At 37.7% G+C, this 14,409-nt stretch overlaps 1 protein-coding gene across 1 annotated transcript; it reads left to right on the top strand.

Annotated features, from left to right (window-relative positions):
• Positions 1–9,887: 9,887 nt before the first annotated feature.
• Positions 9,888–10,859, top strand: LOC308422065 (putative vomeronasal receptor-like protein 4; the record flags this gene model as incomplete). Its single annotated transcript, XM_080918528.1, has 1 exon — positions 9,888–10,859. Exon 1 carries the CDS (start codon positions 9,906–9,908, stop codon positions 10,857–10,859), a length of 954 nt encoding a protein of 317 aa, XP_080774654.1. The 5' UTR covers positions 9,888–9,905.
• Between the last annotated feature and the right edge of the window lie 3,550 nt (positions 10,860–14,409).

The following is a 14,409-nucleotide window of genomic DNA, read 5'->3' as shown; positions in this document are numbered from 1 at the left end:
AAGGCACCACATACCCAAACTTATGGGATGTAATGAAAACAGTACTAAGAGGAAAACTCATAGCTCTTAGTGCCTCCAAAAATAAACTGGAGACAGCATACACTACCAGCTTGACAGCACACATGAAAGCTCTAGAATAAAAAGAAGCAGATACACTCAAGAGGAGTAGACAAGAGGAAATAAGAGGAAATAAACTCAAAACTGAAATTAACCATGTAGAAAGAAAAAGAACTACACAAAGAATCAAAAAAATCAGAAGCTCATTCTTTAGAAAATTAGCAATATTGATAAACTCTTAGCCAGACTAACTAGAGAGCACACACAGAGAGAATATTCAAATGAAAAAAATCAGAAATGAAAGGAAAGACATAACAACAGAAATCGAAATTCAAGAAATCATCAGATCACACTACAGATGCCTATACACAACAAAACTAAAAAATATGAAATAAATGGGCAATTTTCTGGACAGATACCAGAATCAAGACAAGATAAGTCATCTAATCAGTCCCATTGCCCATAAAGAAATAGAAGCAGTCATCAAAAGCCTCCCAACCAAACAAAAGCACAGGACCAGATTGTTTAAGTGCTGAATTCTATCAGACCTTAAAAGAAGACCTAGTACCAATACTCTCAAAACTATTTCACAAAATAGAAAAAGAAGATCCATTTTTCAACTCATTCTTTGTAGCCATGATTACACTCATACATAAACCACACAATGACTTTACAAAGGAAGAGACCTTTAGACCAATGTCTTTCATGAACATTTATTCAAAAATACTCAATAAAATTTTGCAAACTGAATAAAAAACATATAAAATTGATCATTCACAATGATCAAGTAGGCTTTATCCTTGGGATGCAGGGATGGTTTAATATACATAAATCCTTCAATATAATTAACTATATAAACAAACTCAAAGGGAAAAAAAACATGATCCTCTTATTAGATGCTAAAAAAAACATTTGACAAAATTCAACAGCCTTTTTTGTTAAATGTGTTGGAAATATCAGGAATTGAAGGCTCATACCTTAACACAGTAAAAACAATATACAGCAAACTAGTAGCCAATATCAAACTAAATGTTGAGAAACTTGAAGCAATCCTATTAAAATTAGGGACTAGACAAGGTTGCCCACTCTCTCTCTACCTATTTAATATAGTACTGGAAGTCCTGCACAGAACAAATAGACAACAAAAAGAAATGAAAGGGATACACATTGGAAAGGAAGAAGTCAAAATATCACTATTTGCAAGTGATATGATAGTATACATAAGTGACCCCAAAAATTCAAAAATTCAGAGAACTTTTACAACTAATAAACCAATTCAGCAAAGTGGCTGGCTACAAAATTAACTCAAACAAATCAATCACCTTCCTCTATTCAAAAGATAAACAGGCTGAGAAAAAAATTAGAGAACCAACACCCTTCACAATAGTCACAAAGACTATAAAATTCCTTGGGGTAACACTAACCAAGCAAGTAAAGAATCTGTATGACAAGAACTTCAAGACTCTGAAGAAGATCTCATAAGATGGAAACATCTACCATGCTCATGGATTGGCAAATCAACATTGTAAAAATGACCATCTTGCCAAAGTAATCTATTCAATGCAATCTCCACCAAAATTCCCATTCAATTCTTCATAGCATTGGAAAGAGCAGTTTGCAAATTCATCTGGAATAACAAAAACCTAGAATAGTGAAATCTATTCTCAAGAATAAAAACACTTCTGGGGGAATCAGCATCCCTGATCTCAAGCTATATTACAAAGTAATTGTGATGAAAACTGCAAGGTATTGGTACAGAAATAGGCAGGTTGATCAATGGAACAGAATTGATGACCCAGAATTCAACCCATATACCTCTGGTCACTTGATCTTTAGCTAAAAACATTCAATAGAAAAGGACAGTCTCTTCAACAAATGGTGTTGGTTCAATTTGCAGTCAGCATGGAGAAGAACGTAACTTGATCCTTTCCTATCTCCTTGTACAATGCTCAAGTCCAAGTGGATCAAAGATCTCCACATAAAATCAGGTACACTGAAACTATTAGAAGAGAAAGTAGGGAATAGCTTAGAAAACATAGGCACAGGGGAAAACTTCCTGAACAGAACACGAATGGCTTATGCTCTAAGATCAAGAATTAACAAATGGGACCTCATGAAACTGCAAAGCTTCTATAAGGGTAAGGACACTGTTAAGAAGACACCGTTAATAAAACAAAACTCCAGAATTCGAAATAGTTTGGACCAGAAAAGAAATTCCTCCTAACACATAATGGTCAAATGCCAAGTGCCAAAAGCAAAGGAAGAATACTAAAAGCAGTAAGGGAAAAAGGTCGTGTAACATATAAAGGCAGACCAATCAGAATCACACTCGACTTCTCAACAGAGACATGAAGGCTAGAAAATCCTGGACAGACATCATGCTGAACCTAAGAGAGCACAAGTGTCAGCCCAAGCTGCTATACCCAGCAAAATTCTCAATCACCATAAACGGAGAGACAAAGACATTCCAAGACAAAACTAAATGTACACAATATCTGACCACAAACTCAGAACTAAGATGAATTATATGTGGAAAACCCAATACAACGAGGGGAACTACATCCTAGTAAAAACAAGAAAACTCCTAAGCAAGAAAACCCAAAGAAGAAAGACACGCAGGTACAATTCTACCTCTAAAACAAAAATGGCAGGAAACAGAAACAATTATTCCTTGATATCTATTAACATAAATGGTCTCAACTCCCCAATAAAGAGACATAGACTATCAGACTGGATGCATAAACAAAACCCAGCATTTGCTGCATACAGGAAACTCATCTCAGAGACAAAGAGAGACACTATCTCAGGGTAAGTTGGTAAAAATAACTTCTAAGAGAATCGCCCCCAGAACCAAACTGGAGTGGCCATTCTAATATCGAATAAAGTAGATTTTCAACCAAAAGTTATCAAAAAAGGTAAGGAAGGACGCTTTTTACTCATTACAGGTAACATCTGTAAGAAGGAACTGTTCATCCTTAAAATATATGCTCCAAATACAAAAGCATGAATATTCATTAAAGAAACCCTACTAACAATGAAAAAATTTATTGCGCCCCACACAATAATAGTGGGAGCCCTTAATACCCCATTCTCACCAATGGACAGAGATAATGGAATCAAAAACTGAACAAGGACACTGTAAAACTAGTAGAGGTTCTGAATCAACTGGATTTAATAGATAGCTACAGAACATATCATCTTAAAACAAAAGAACACAATTTCTTCTCAGCACCTCATGGCACCTTATCAAAAGCTGACCACATAATTGGTCACAAAACGAGCCTCAATAGATATAAGAAGATTGAAATACTCCCATGCATCCTTTCAGACCACCATGTTCTAAGGTGGGTCTTTAATAACAACAAAGACAACAAAAAGCCCATATACACATGGAAACTAAACAATGCTCTATTAAATGATAGCAGGGTCAAATAATAAATAAAGAAACAAATTAAGGATTTTCTAGATTTCAATGAAAACAAAAACACAACATACTTAAACCTATGAGATGCAATGAAAACAGTACTGAGAGGAAAACTCATAGCTCTTAGTGCTTCCAAAAAGAAACTGGAGAGAACATACACAAGCAGCTTGACAGAACAGCTGAAAGCTCTCAAACAAAAGGAAGCAGATACACCCAAGAGGAGTAGATGGCAAGAAATAATCAAACTTAGGGCAGAAATACATCAAATAGAACCAAAAAGAACCATACAAAGAATCAACAAAACCAAGAGCTGGTTCGTTGAGAAAATTAACAAGATTGATGAACCCTTAGCCAGACTAACTAGAGGGCAAAGAGAGTATTCCAATTAACAAAATCAGAAAGGAAAGTGGAGAAATAACAACTGAAACTGAGAAAATTCAAGAAATCATGAGATCCTACTACAAAAGCCTATACTCCAAAAAGTTGGAAAATCTGAGGAAATGGATGAATTCCTTGACAGATACAAGATACCAAAGTTAAACCAGGACCAGATAAACCATCTAAATAATCCCATAACACCTAAAGAAATAGAAGCAGTCATCAAAAGCCTCCCAACCAAAAAAAGCCCAGGTCCAGATGTGTTCAATGCAGAATTTTATCAGCCATTTATTGACGACATAATACCAATACTCTCCAAACTATTTCTCAAAATAGAATCCGATGGAACACTACTTAACTCATTTTTTTTTTTTTTGAGGCTACAATAACCCTTGTTCCTAAACCACACAAAGACCCTCGAAGGAAAGAGAACTTCAGACCAATTTCACTTATGAACATTGATGCAAAAATACTCAACAAAATTTTTGCAAACCGAATTCAAGAACACATCAAAACGACCATTCACCATGATCAAGTAGGCTTCATCCATAGAATGCAGGGATGGTTCAAAATACAGAAATTCATCAATGTAATCCACCATATAAACAAACTCAAAGAGAAAAACCACATGGTCATCTCACTAGATGCTGAGAAAGAATTTGATAATATTCAACAGACCTTCATGTTAAGAGCCTTGGAAAGAACAGGAATCCATGGCCCATACCTAAACATAATAAAAGCAATATACAGCAAACCAACAGCTTATACCAAACTTAATGGTGGGAAACTTGAAGCAATCCCACTAAAACCAGGGATTCCACAAGGCTGCCCACTCTCACCCTACCTATTCAACATAGTACTGGAAGTCCTGGCCGGAGCTATTAGACAGCAAAAGGAAATCAAAGAAATCCAAATTGGAAAGGAAGAAGTAAAAACTTCACTCTTTGCAGATGACATGATAGTGTACTTAAGTGACCCCAAAAATTTCACTAGAGAACTCCTATAGCTGATAAACAAGTTCAGCAAAGTGGCTGGATATAAAATTAACTCAAACAAATAAGTAGCCTTCCTATATTCAAAGGACAAACATTTGGAGAAAGAAATTAGGGAAAAACATACCCTTCACAATAGTCACAAACAATATGAAATACCTTGGTGTAACTCTAACTAAGCAAGTGTACGACCTATATGACAAGAACTTCAAATTTCTTTGGAGGAAGAAAATCGAGGAAGATCTCAGAAAATGGAAAGATGTCCCATGATCATGGATTGGAAGGATCAACATAGTAAAAATGGCCATCTAGACTATAGTGTTATAAAGAGATAAAAGTATGAAATAATGAGAAAAGTGGGGTGAAAGGCAAAAGAAAACACAAAAGCACAATGCACACTTAAGGCCTTTTGAAAACCCATAGAGAAAGCCACTACTATAGATGTTTTTTAAATTATGTACATAAATAAAAGGAACTTAAGTGAAGTCACCATATAATGAAGAGAACAATGTCATAAGTAGTCATTTTATGAAATCAAATAAAACTTCCTGTGACAAGAAGGAGTTACATCTTCTGAAGTCATTGACCTAGGTTGTTCCATGATCCCCCTCAAAACATCACAGGATATTACAATGGCTGTTGTTTGCTCTCCACAACCTGGTGCTAACATCCTATGGCTGAGGGTACCACATGTCATCAAGCATGAGAAGTCAAGCTGCTTCCCATACAGAAGCTTCATCCCCTGGTGACTAGCTTTCAAACTGCTTGAAGGTAATCTGCATGCCACTAGAGGAAGAAGTTAATCATCAATATCATAGCTGCAAACACTGCTCTCTACAACAGTGACATGCTTGCAATACATACTTTTGCAATAGTGACACAAATGTCATGGAAGTAACCAACCACTTTTTGTTTATATTTAATGCCCGCTCCAGGAGATGCCACCCATACCTGACACTGCTAAGGTGGCCAAAAACTTGAGACTAGATAGGTCATGGGTCTAAGGGAAAATTTATTGCAACTATTCTGCTAAAGGAACATAGCAATAACATACCTCCTAGAGGCATATTGCTGTACTCAGGTCAGTGTATTGCTCAACCTTCATCAGAGAAGCTTCGTCTTTCAGTTGCTGAGACTAAAGGAGAAATCCACAACTGGACAGTGTGCAGAGATTTTGAAGCACTTGGTACTAAAAGGGTTGTTTTCATCAACTCCCTCCCCTCAAGGCTCAGAGATCTCTATGTAGAAGAGGAAGCAGAAGTGTTGAAGAGCCAGAGGTAATAGATTACAGTTTCTTCATCCAGCAGTCCTGATGCACATATAAAGATTGAGGAGGCACACACAAGACGTACACAGTTTCATGATGATGGGGTCCCAGCACTAAAAGAAGGAGACACCAGTGCCAGCCAAGAACCTACTATCATCAGTTCCTGCTGGAATGGGGCAATCAATTTACTCCAATGAAATGTCACTAAGTGAACTAAACCCATGTTCCTGTTTTATTTATTTTTTTGTTTTGTTTTTTTTGTGGGTTGTTTATTTTTTGATTTTATGTTTGATTAATTTTATTATTTTTTCTTTCTAGAGTTTGTTTTGTTTTATTGTTTTTGTGGTAAAGAGCACAGAACAGCAAACGTGCTTAGGTGAGTAGGGTCAATAGGGGATGTTGAAGGTCTTGGGATGTGAAAATAACATGATCAAAACGTATTGTATGAAAAATTTTAAGTAAGCAAAGTAAAATAGATCAGAAAAGTTAAATCCCCAGGACCAACAGTAATCCATGCAGCAGGCGTTCAAAGTAGTGCTGAGAGCACAGCGGTCCACAGTCTCATTGCTACTGTGTCTGAACGTGACGCTGAAGATAGTCCTTGTCTGTAATACTCAGTGATACTTTATTATTACTAAATAATGTACCTGAGAATTGATCAGAATGTGATCATTTTGTGTTATTAAAGTATTTCTTGGTTTATAGTGCATGAAGGGAAAGAGGCAAGAAAGTCTGAAATGACAGAACCCCTTGGACACTGTTCATCACCCTTCTCCTCACTCACAGGAACTGTAACTGGGATCATAAAGTTCCTGGCTTCAGCAAATGGCAGAGCACCAGAGAGAAGGCAGAGCTGCCCTCAGGGATGGAGACAGAAGAGCCTGTTCCCCTGATGAAGCCAAACTCCTATGGGAAATGCTGACACTTGGCTTGAGCACAAGGACTTGAGGTTGATAAACAGGGTCTGGCTGTGCTGTGAGGACACCCACCCTGAGCCCTGCACAGACTGCACAGGTGAGTGCTGCCATGTCATGGGGGATGGGGCTCTTTAACATTGAAAGAAATCTTGTAGGGATTATGTGTGGGAGAAAAGGTTGTGGCTCCATGTCACTCAGAGTGAGGACACTGGCAGGATTCAGGGAGAAATTTACTTACTAAAGTCAATCCAGAATCGTTTCTGCACCAAATTGTTTCTGTATGTCTGGCCACTTGGCATGAGCTGCTCCCTACACAGGACAGGCAGGGGAGGGAGACAGAGGCAGCTGCAGTTCATCCTGGAGTAGAAGCTCCTGCTCCCACAGCGTCTGCACAATCGGTGGAATTTTTCCTTTAAAGACTGAGAACTTCAATCTGAGCTGTGTAACTTCTGGTACCTTCAATCCTTTGTGGATAGTGCACTCTTTCTTTATTTTGTTATGAGTGCATTTATTGTGAACTTCTCCTTTCCTAGTTCCAATGTAAGCCATGAAATATGAGAATAATATGAAACAGACATGAGAGTATATAATAACAACCACATTTTAAAAATGGATCATTAAACCATTTAAAGAACTTCCCTAAGCATTGTGTATTTCAGCTCATTGACTTCCTAAATACCTATATTTTACAATACAGAATTTACATATGAAAAATCCTTTAATAGAAGACCAACATTATACTGAAACTGATAAATATATGCATTCTACATACATCTGGGTATATAGAAACCATCTTCTTGTAAATCTGAACTTTCTATTATTAATGTTTTGGTGTCACTCAAGCTTCTGAGTTATGTATAGCCCTCCAGCACATCATTTATGGCAAAACTCATTATTTAATTGAATTGATTTATTATGACATCATGGAGACAAGGAAGCTTGTGAGAGCTAATGAAAATGTCCATATGTGCACTGATTGGCTGGCTCAGTGGTTAAAAGCACTTACTGCTCTTGCAGACTTCCCTCATTTTATTTTTCAGCACCAATAGAGCAGCTAGCAATGATCTGTGATTCCATATCCAAGGAATCCAATGCCTTCAGACGCTCGAATGCACACACACACACACACACACACACACACACACACACACACACAAGCACAGTAACTAAAACTAAAAGGAAACAAAATGAAATTGACATGTAAATGTCTTTCTGGGAATTCCTTGAATGGATCAGTTTTTCAGTGCAGGAGTGATACTATTCACCAGAAACAAAATTTCTTTATTTCAGCAAATATTATGGTATGTTACAGAACCAATAGGCACATCTTTAAAAATATAGTCATAAGATGATCATTACAGATACAAGTAAAAATTAGCCACACTGATAACTTACTTTGAGATAGTCCATAATATTCAGTGAATCTGTGAAAACTTGGGAATTTATTTCCCCTGTGCATGCAGAGAAGCACAGAAAACATTACTGAGTGAATATTCCAAATTGGATTGGCTTCTTCAGAGCTTTAGGACATCTTTTCATTCAGTTCATCTCTGTGATTTATATAGGAGAGTACAACCATCACATTCAGTCAGTGATTTATGCACAAGTCGTTTTTAGTGATCCATAACAGTGTTATACAAGGTAACAGATGTACTAAGGCATCTCTCAGATCTTCTCAGAGGGGTTGATAGAACTGACTAATAAAGAGCACAGGCCTGAGGGTTCATGGAAATTGTAGAAGAAACATGTGTGACCTGTGGGCAGCACTGAGCCATGAAAGGTCATGACTGGAATCAGATCCGGAAGAAACCATAACATTTACCCTCTGGCAGGACAAGTGCTAGTGTTATGCTTGCTCAGGAGAAGCTGAAAGTGATTCACAGATAAATTTGGTGAGCAGCAAAGAGAGCTAAAGTGTGGAAGACAGATAGACTTGATGTTCTCACATTAAACTCTTTATGGTTTACTAAAATGGGGTCACAATGTATATATTTAATTCTTACTTTAATTTTAAACAGAACACAAAAGACGGATGTCATGTGGAAAATTACCCAAATCAATACTAGGTTGTTCATCATTCAGAGCGTATAGCATAACTGACTGATAAAATCACTGATTTGATGAACCTTGGAAATCAAAGTGACAGAAAGTGCTTCTGTTTGGAATCTGGAGGAACAATACCTAAGCCAAGAGCTGAGATTGGATGTTTTCTTGGGAAAATTTCTTAGAGAACAGTCAAGAAAGGCACTTCAGTAAGTGGGTAGCTTACTTTTCATGTGATCCCACAAATAAGATAATATGGATCAAAAATTAATTACACCATTCCAAAAGGATGCATTATGTACTATTATACTTGATTAATCTATTTATTATCTAAAGTAAGTTCAGGAATGCAGATATAGCAAAAGCACATATACTCACCTTGAAAGCAACACGTTTGGGCATGTATTATAGTAATTTAGAGAAACTACTTGAGTGCAAACTTGAGAGATGAATGTGTACAGGATGACAAAGGGCATCTGAGATGGGAAGCATCTAATGTTTGGTATCATGACTTGGAAACTGTAGGATGCTATTCTATGTTTGGATGCTCTCATGGGAAAAGGTTTAGATATGAAGAATATAAAGAACTACCTTCTATGAAGATGTCAGCATGGCGCTCATATTCAACTGTCAATATCATCATCTCCATGTCTGTAGAAGCAAGAACAGAAGGTCCAAAAACAAATTCAGGAAACAATGAGCAAAGTACTTTGTGCTTTACATAACCCACTGTTGCTTTGACAAAAGAAAAGAGAATACACACAGAAATAAACTATATTGTGTTTACTTGTAGTTCTAAAATGGTTTTTCTAGTTCTGAGAATAAAGATGATTTGGAGTGATCTCACTGAAAGAATAATTTTCATTGCACTTATTGGACTTGGGGTTTTAGGAAACAACATCTTATTTGTGAGACATTTGTATGCAGCCATCATGGGTCCTGAGAACAAAATTACAGATGTTATTCTCATCCACTTGGCTTTTGTAAACACAATTATTATTTATTGCATAGGGGTCAGAAACATAGCCACATTTTTTTACATCAGAAACTTTCTAGGTGATGTTGGCTGTAAAACTCTAGTTTATCTAGAAAGGGTTGCCCGTGGGCTCTCCATCTGCACCACCTGTCTCCTCAGTGTGGTCCAGGCTGTCACCATCAGTCCCAAGACCACCTTTTGGAGAAAGCTCAAACCACAGGCACCATGGCATGTTCTTGCCTTTCTCCTCCTCCTTTGGGTCTTTAATTCCCTGATAAGCTCCAACTTGCTGCACTATATCACCGCAGGCAGTAGCATGAACAGGTCTGTAGTTGGCATGTTTACTGGGTATTGCTATATGCTGCCATCCAGGCACACGGTCAAGTGGCTGTTCCTCTCTCTCATGGCTCTTCGTGATGTCATTTTCCAGGGTGTCATGGGCTGGAGCAGTGGGTCCATGGCTCTCCATCTGTATAAGCATCACAAGCGTGTCCTCTACCTTCACAGCTCCAGGTCAGCAAACAATTCCAGGCCAGAGATCAGAGCTACCCAGAGGGTTCTCACTCTCATGACCTGTTTCCTATTCTTTTATTGGGCAGATTTTATTTTCTCCTTATACACAGGTTCCACCGTGACTCACGACTTCACAATACTAAATATTAAAGCATTTTTAGTATTTAGTTATGCTGGTCTCAGCCCCTTTGTTCTGATCATCAGAGATGCCTGTGTTCCTAAGACTTGCTGTGTCCCGTTAGCAATAAGAAATTCCTTTTCTCAACCAGTTCTTTCTGAGCCAAAGGTATAAACACTGAAATTCCAGTGCTTTCTCATTTTAATGTATCATGGCCTCCGCATCAGCTCCTGCTTCCTGACCTGAGTGAGTTCCAGTTCTGTCTTCCTTTCGTCATGAACAGCAAGTGTAAGTGTAAGTGTAAGCTGAATAAACTCTTTTCTCCCCAACTTGCTTGGTCATGATTTTTTTATGCAGGAATAAAAATCCTATCTAAGACATTCCGCAAAGTTTCAAATTTCTCTTTTGTCCAGGTCCACAGTCAAAATAAAAATTGCACACTTATTTAAACTATAATTTTAAAATTATTATACTTCAGAGCTCAAAGCTTCAAGGACAATGACATGCAATTTCCGGTGAAGTTCTATTGCTATATGACCTGGGAAAAATATCAGGCAGTGGTGAAAAAGACTCAGGCTAATTCTTAAGTCATCAATTCACAAGCTTCTGCTTCTGCACGTTGCATAATGTGACTCTCATAAGAATCCCTGTATTTTGATTTAGCACTTTGATTTAGCATATGATTTTATGTATATTATGTTTTATTTCAGGTGTCTAGTTTTCACTTGCATGTATATCTCCAAAGGAGTCCAGGAACCACTCTCAAATGTTGTGCAAAACTCATTTCATAAATTCAATAGCTCTTTTCTTTCTGAATTAAAGTATTCTGTTTTTTGTGTTCCCTTACTCCATTTTTGCTTATCCCATGATTGTGTCTCTCATAGTAATGATTTTAATAATTCCAGTAAATTCCTTCATTTGCTGATAATGGGACTGTATAATTCTAGCAGTACATGGCTCTGTTTTATTTTTTTAATATACTTCTAGACATAATTGTAAATCAAATATGAATTCCAAAACTACCATTGTGAAGTTACTATGTGGTTCTCTAAAATAAGATTTCCTCCTGGGTTGTTAGGTTAATTTTCCAGAACCACTGTTACAGCATGCACCTGGACCATTAGAACTGTACTGTGCTGTCCCCCTGGGCCTCAATTTTTGATTGTTTAAGAATTATAAGAAGAAACATTTAGTTTCACAGAGTTCACTAGAGAAAAAGGAGAAAGAATTAGAAAAGTCAGATATAGTAGAAAAATTATGCACACCAAGGCCAGCCGAAAAGCAGTGACACACAAATGAAATCTGTACAGCTATTGTCCAGGGCTGAGATCAGAAGAAACTTTTTTACAAGCATGCTGCCTTCAGGCTTCTGAGATGTTACCATCCAGGCCTGCTGTGGGCAGGTCCTTGTTCCTGATGTAGGATCCCATAAAGAAATGTGTTTCCTGCTTCTCAGGATTTCCAGACTCGATCCATGTCATGATATACTGCCTGGGACTCTGTTCCTAACACCCACCATTTTTATCATGCAGTCTGGATTGCTGCATCCTTTATAGAAATTGCAGGAAGGTATGCTCTCACCCACAGTTAGAATTGTATATTTCCACATGCTATAGTTTTAGTCTTGGAAGGACCCTCAAATCTTCCCTCTCTTCTTGTTCCTTTTACTGCTTTTCCATCATCACTGACTCCTCTACTCATTGTCAAAGCACTAAATATGTCTCAAGTCAGCTATAACCCAACGAGCAGGAAAACAAGTGAAGGATGTCAGAAAGCATCCTTTATCTGAAGGTCTCTTACAAAGTGGAGATAATCAGGGAAAGCAGCTGATTAACTGCCCCTAGTAAGTGCTTGGTATTGTAAGGTCCTAATCACTAAAAACCAGGAAAGACTAAAGCATGTAAGACACTTCGAAACATACTCAAGATATTGATGTGTAGTCACAAAAGAAATAAGAAAACCCAGGGAAATTGTCATGGTTCAAAGATTACCATCATGGTTAGGAAAACAAGTTCCACTTGAAAGTGACACTCCTGAGCCCAGTGCTGTGTAAACAGCTCAGGAACACAGAGCCACAGCAGCTGCCTCCCACTTTTATATACATATTAGGGTGTCCACAGAACATGTGGCATTTAGAAGTGACTATACCCACTGAATACCAGCCATGGCTGGGCTCCATCCGCCCAGGTGCCTGGGGTTCAGCTGCTGGTGTCAGTAATGTCATGCTGATGTCCCAGAAAGGAGCTACTTGTTAAAATCCATGCAGTGAGACCTTGTCCAGGGAAATGACCTTGAAGGTCTTAAAATGCCACAGCCTCCAGGCTAGGAAGACAGGAAGGGTGCAGAACAATCCCTGAGCCCTCATTCTCCTGCTTCCCTATGCTTCCGCTTTCCAAGAAGGCTTCTGTAGGTCCTTTATGTGCTGTTCCCCAAAGTTCTCCATCAGCTTATGCAACTCCTACCTGAGCAGTGGACACCTCTCAACTCTATGCTCGTTGTACCTAGTAAGATTTTAATGCATATTTTAAAAAATCAAGTACTGACAAAATGTATTTATATATGTATATCCAAAAATGCTTTTAAAATCTGTACATTTATCTTTGTTTTTTAAAATAAAAATCTGTACATATATCTCTCTTTTTAAAAGAAAGTTGTAAGAAAAAGAATAGTTCTGGTTGTGTGTTTCTCAAATAGTGATGTGTCTTTGCTAAATTTTAATAATAACCAACATGGTTAAAGACCTCCTTGGTGAGGGGGTCTGTCTCTCTAATGTCCTCCTGAGTGTGTGCACAGGGTCTCCAGATGTTCTCATGAGCAGGTATTGGACAAGGAGAAGAGCTCTGTTCCTTGCCTGGCATTTCTATACAGAGCTGTTTATATTCTGTATTTTCTCATGTTATCAAAATTAGGTTTTATATAAGAAATTTTATTTCTACATAGTTTTGATAATCACCATGGAACCCCACAGCTGAGCTGTATCTGAGGGCCACTAAATAGGCTAAAGCAACATTTTACTCACCTCTATTGATGGGGTATAGACAGGAACAGGATAAATGTGAGCATTAGATGAAGGAAATGTTATAATCAATATGTTTGGGAAGGATAACAATCTTTGCTAGTGGGGCTGCAGGAATGGTTTAGCAGTTAGGAATACTTGTTGCTCTTGCAAAGAATTGTCCGTTAGCATGCACGTGATGTTAGCAACCTCCTGTAACTCTCGTTTTTTGGAGTGCACACAACTTTTTTAACCTCCATTTACACCAGGCACCCATATAACACACACACACACACACACATACACACACACACACACACACACACACAGACACTTTTTTGGTTGGTTGGTTGGATATTTTGTACTATAAATACTAGTCTTTATAGGGAAGAATTTCAGGTCAGCTCCAACTTGAATCTTCCAAATCTTGTCTCTCAAGTCCATGGCATTTTTAGCAGTTGGAACTTACCTCCAATGTATGGAAGGCAACCAAGAGCAACAGTAATAGCCAAGGATGTTTTGAACACTCTTGGACATCCACATCCAACAACTAGACAGGAGATTTTTCCATGCCCAACACTGGAGTTTTTCCCAGATAGACTATGGCTCTTGAGAAAACATTATCTTTTCAAATGGCATTGATACCATTTATATGAATATATGTATGGCATGTCATTTTAATAAAACATAAGATAATATTATTTCTTTTTTGTGGAGTTTTGAAAAAAA

Source organism: Micromys minutus (assembly GCF_963924665.1).
Source record: "Micromys minutus genome assembly, chromosome: 6".
Lineage (NCBI taxonomy): Eukaryota > Metazoa > Chordata > Mammalia > Rodentia > Muridae > Micromys > Micromys minutus.
Note: the sequence above shows the minus strand (reverse complement) of the source record. Positions and strands in the feature narration are given on the sequence as shown.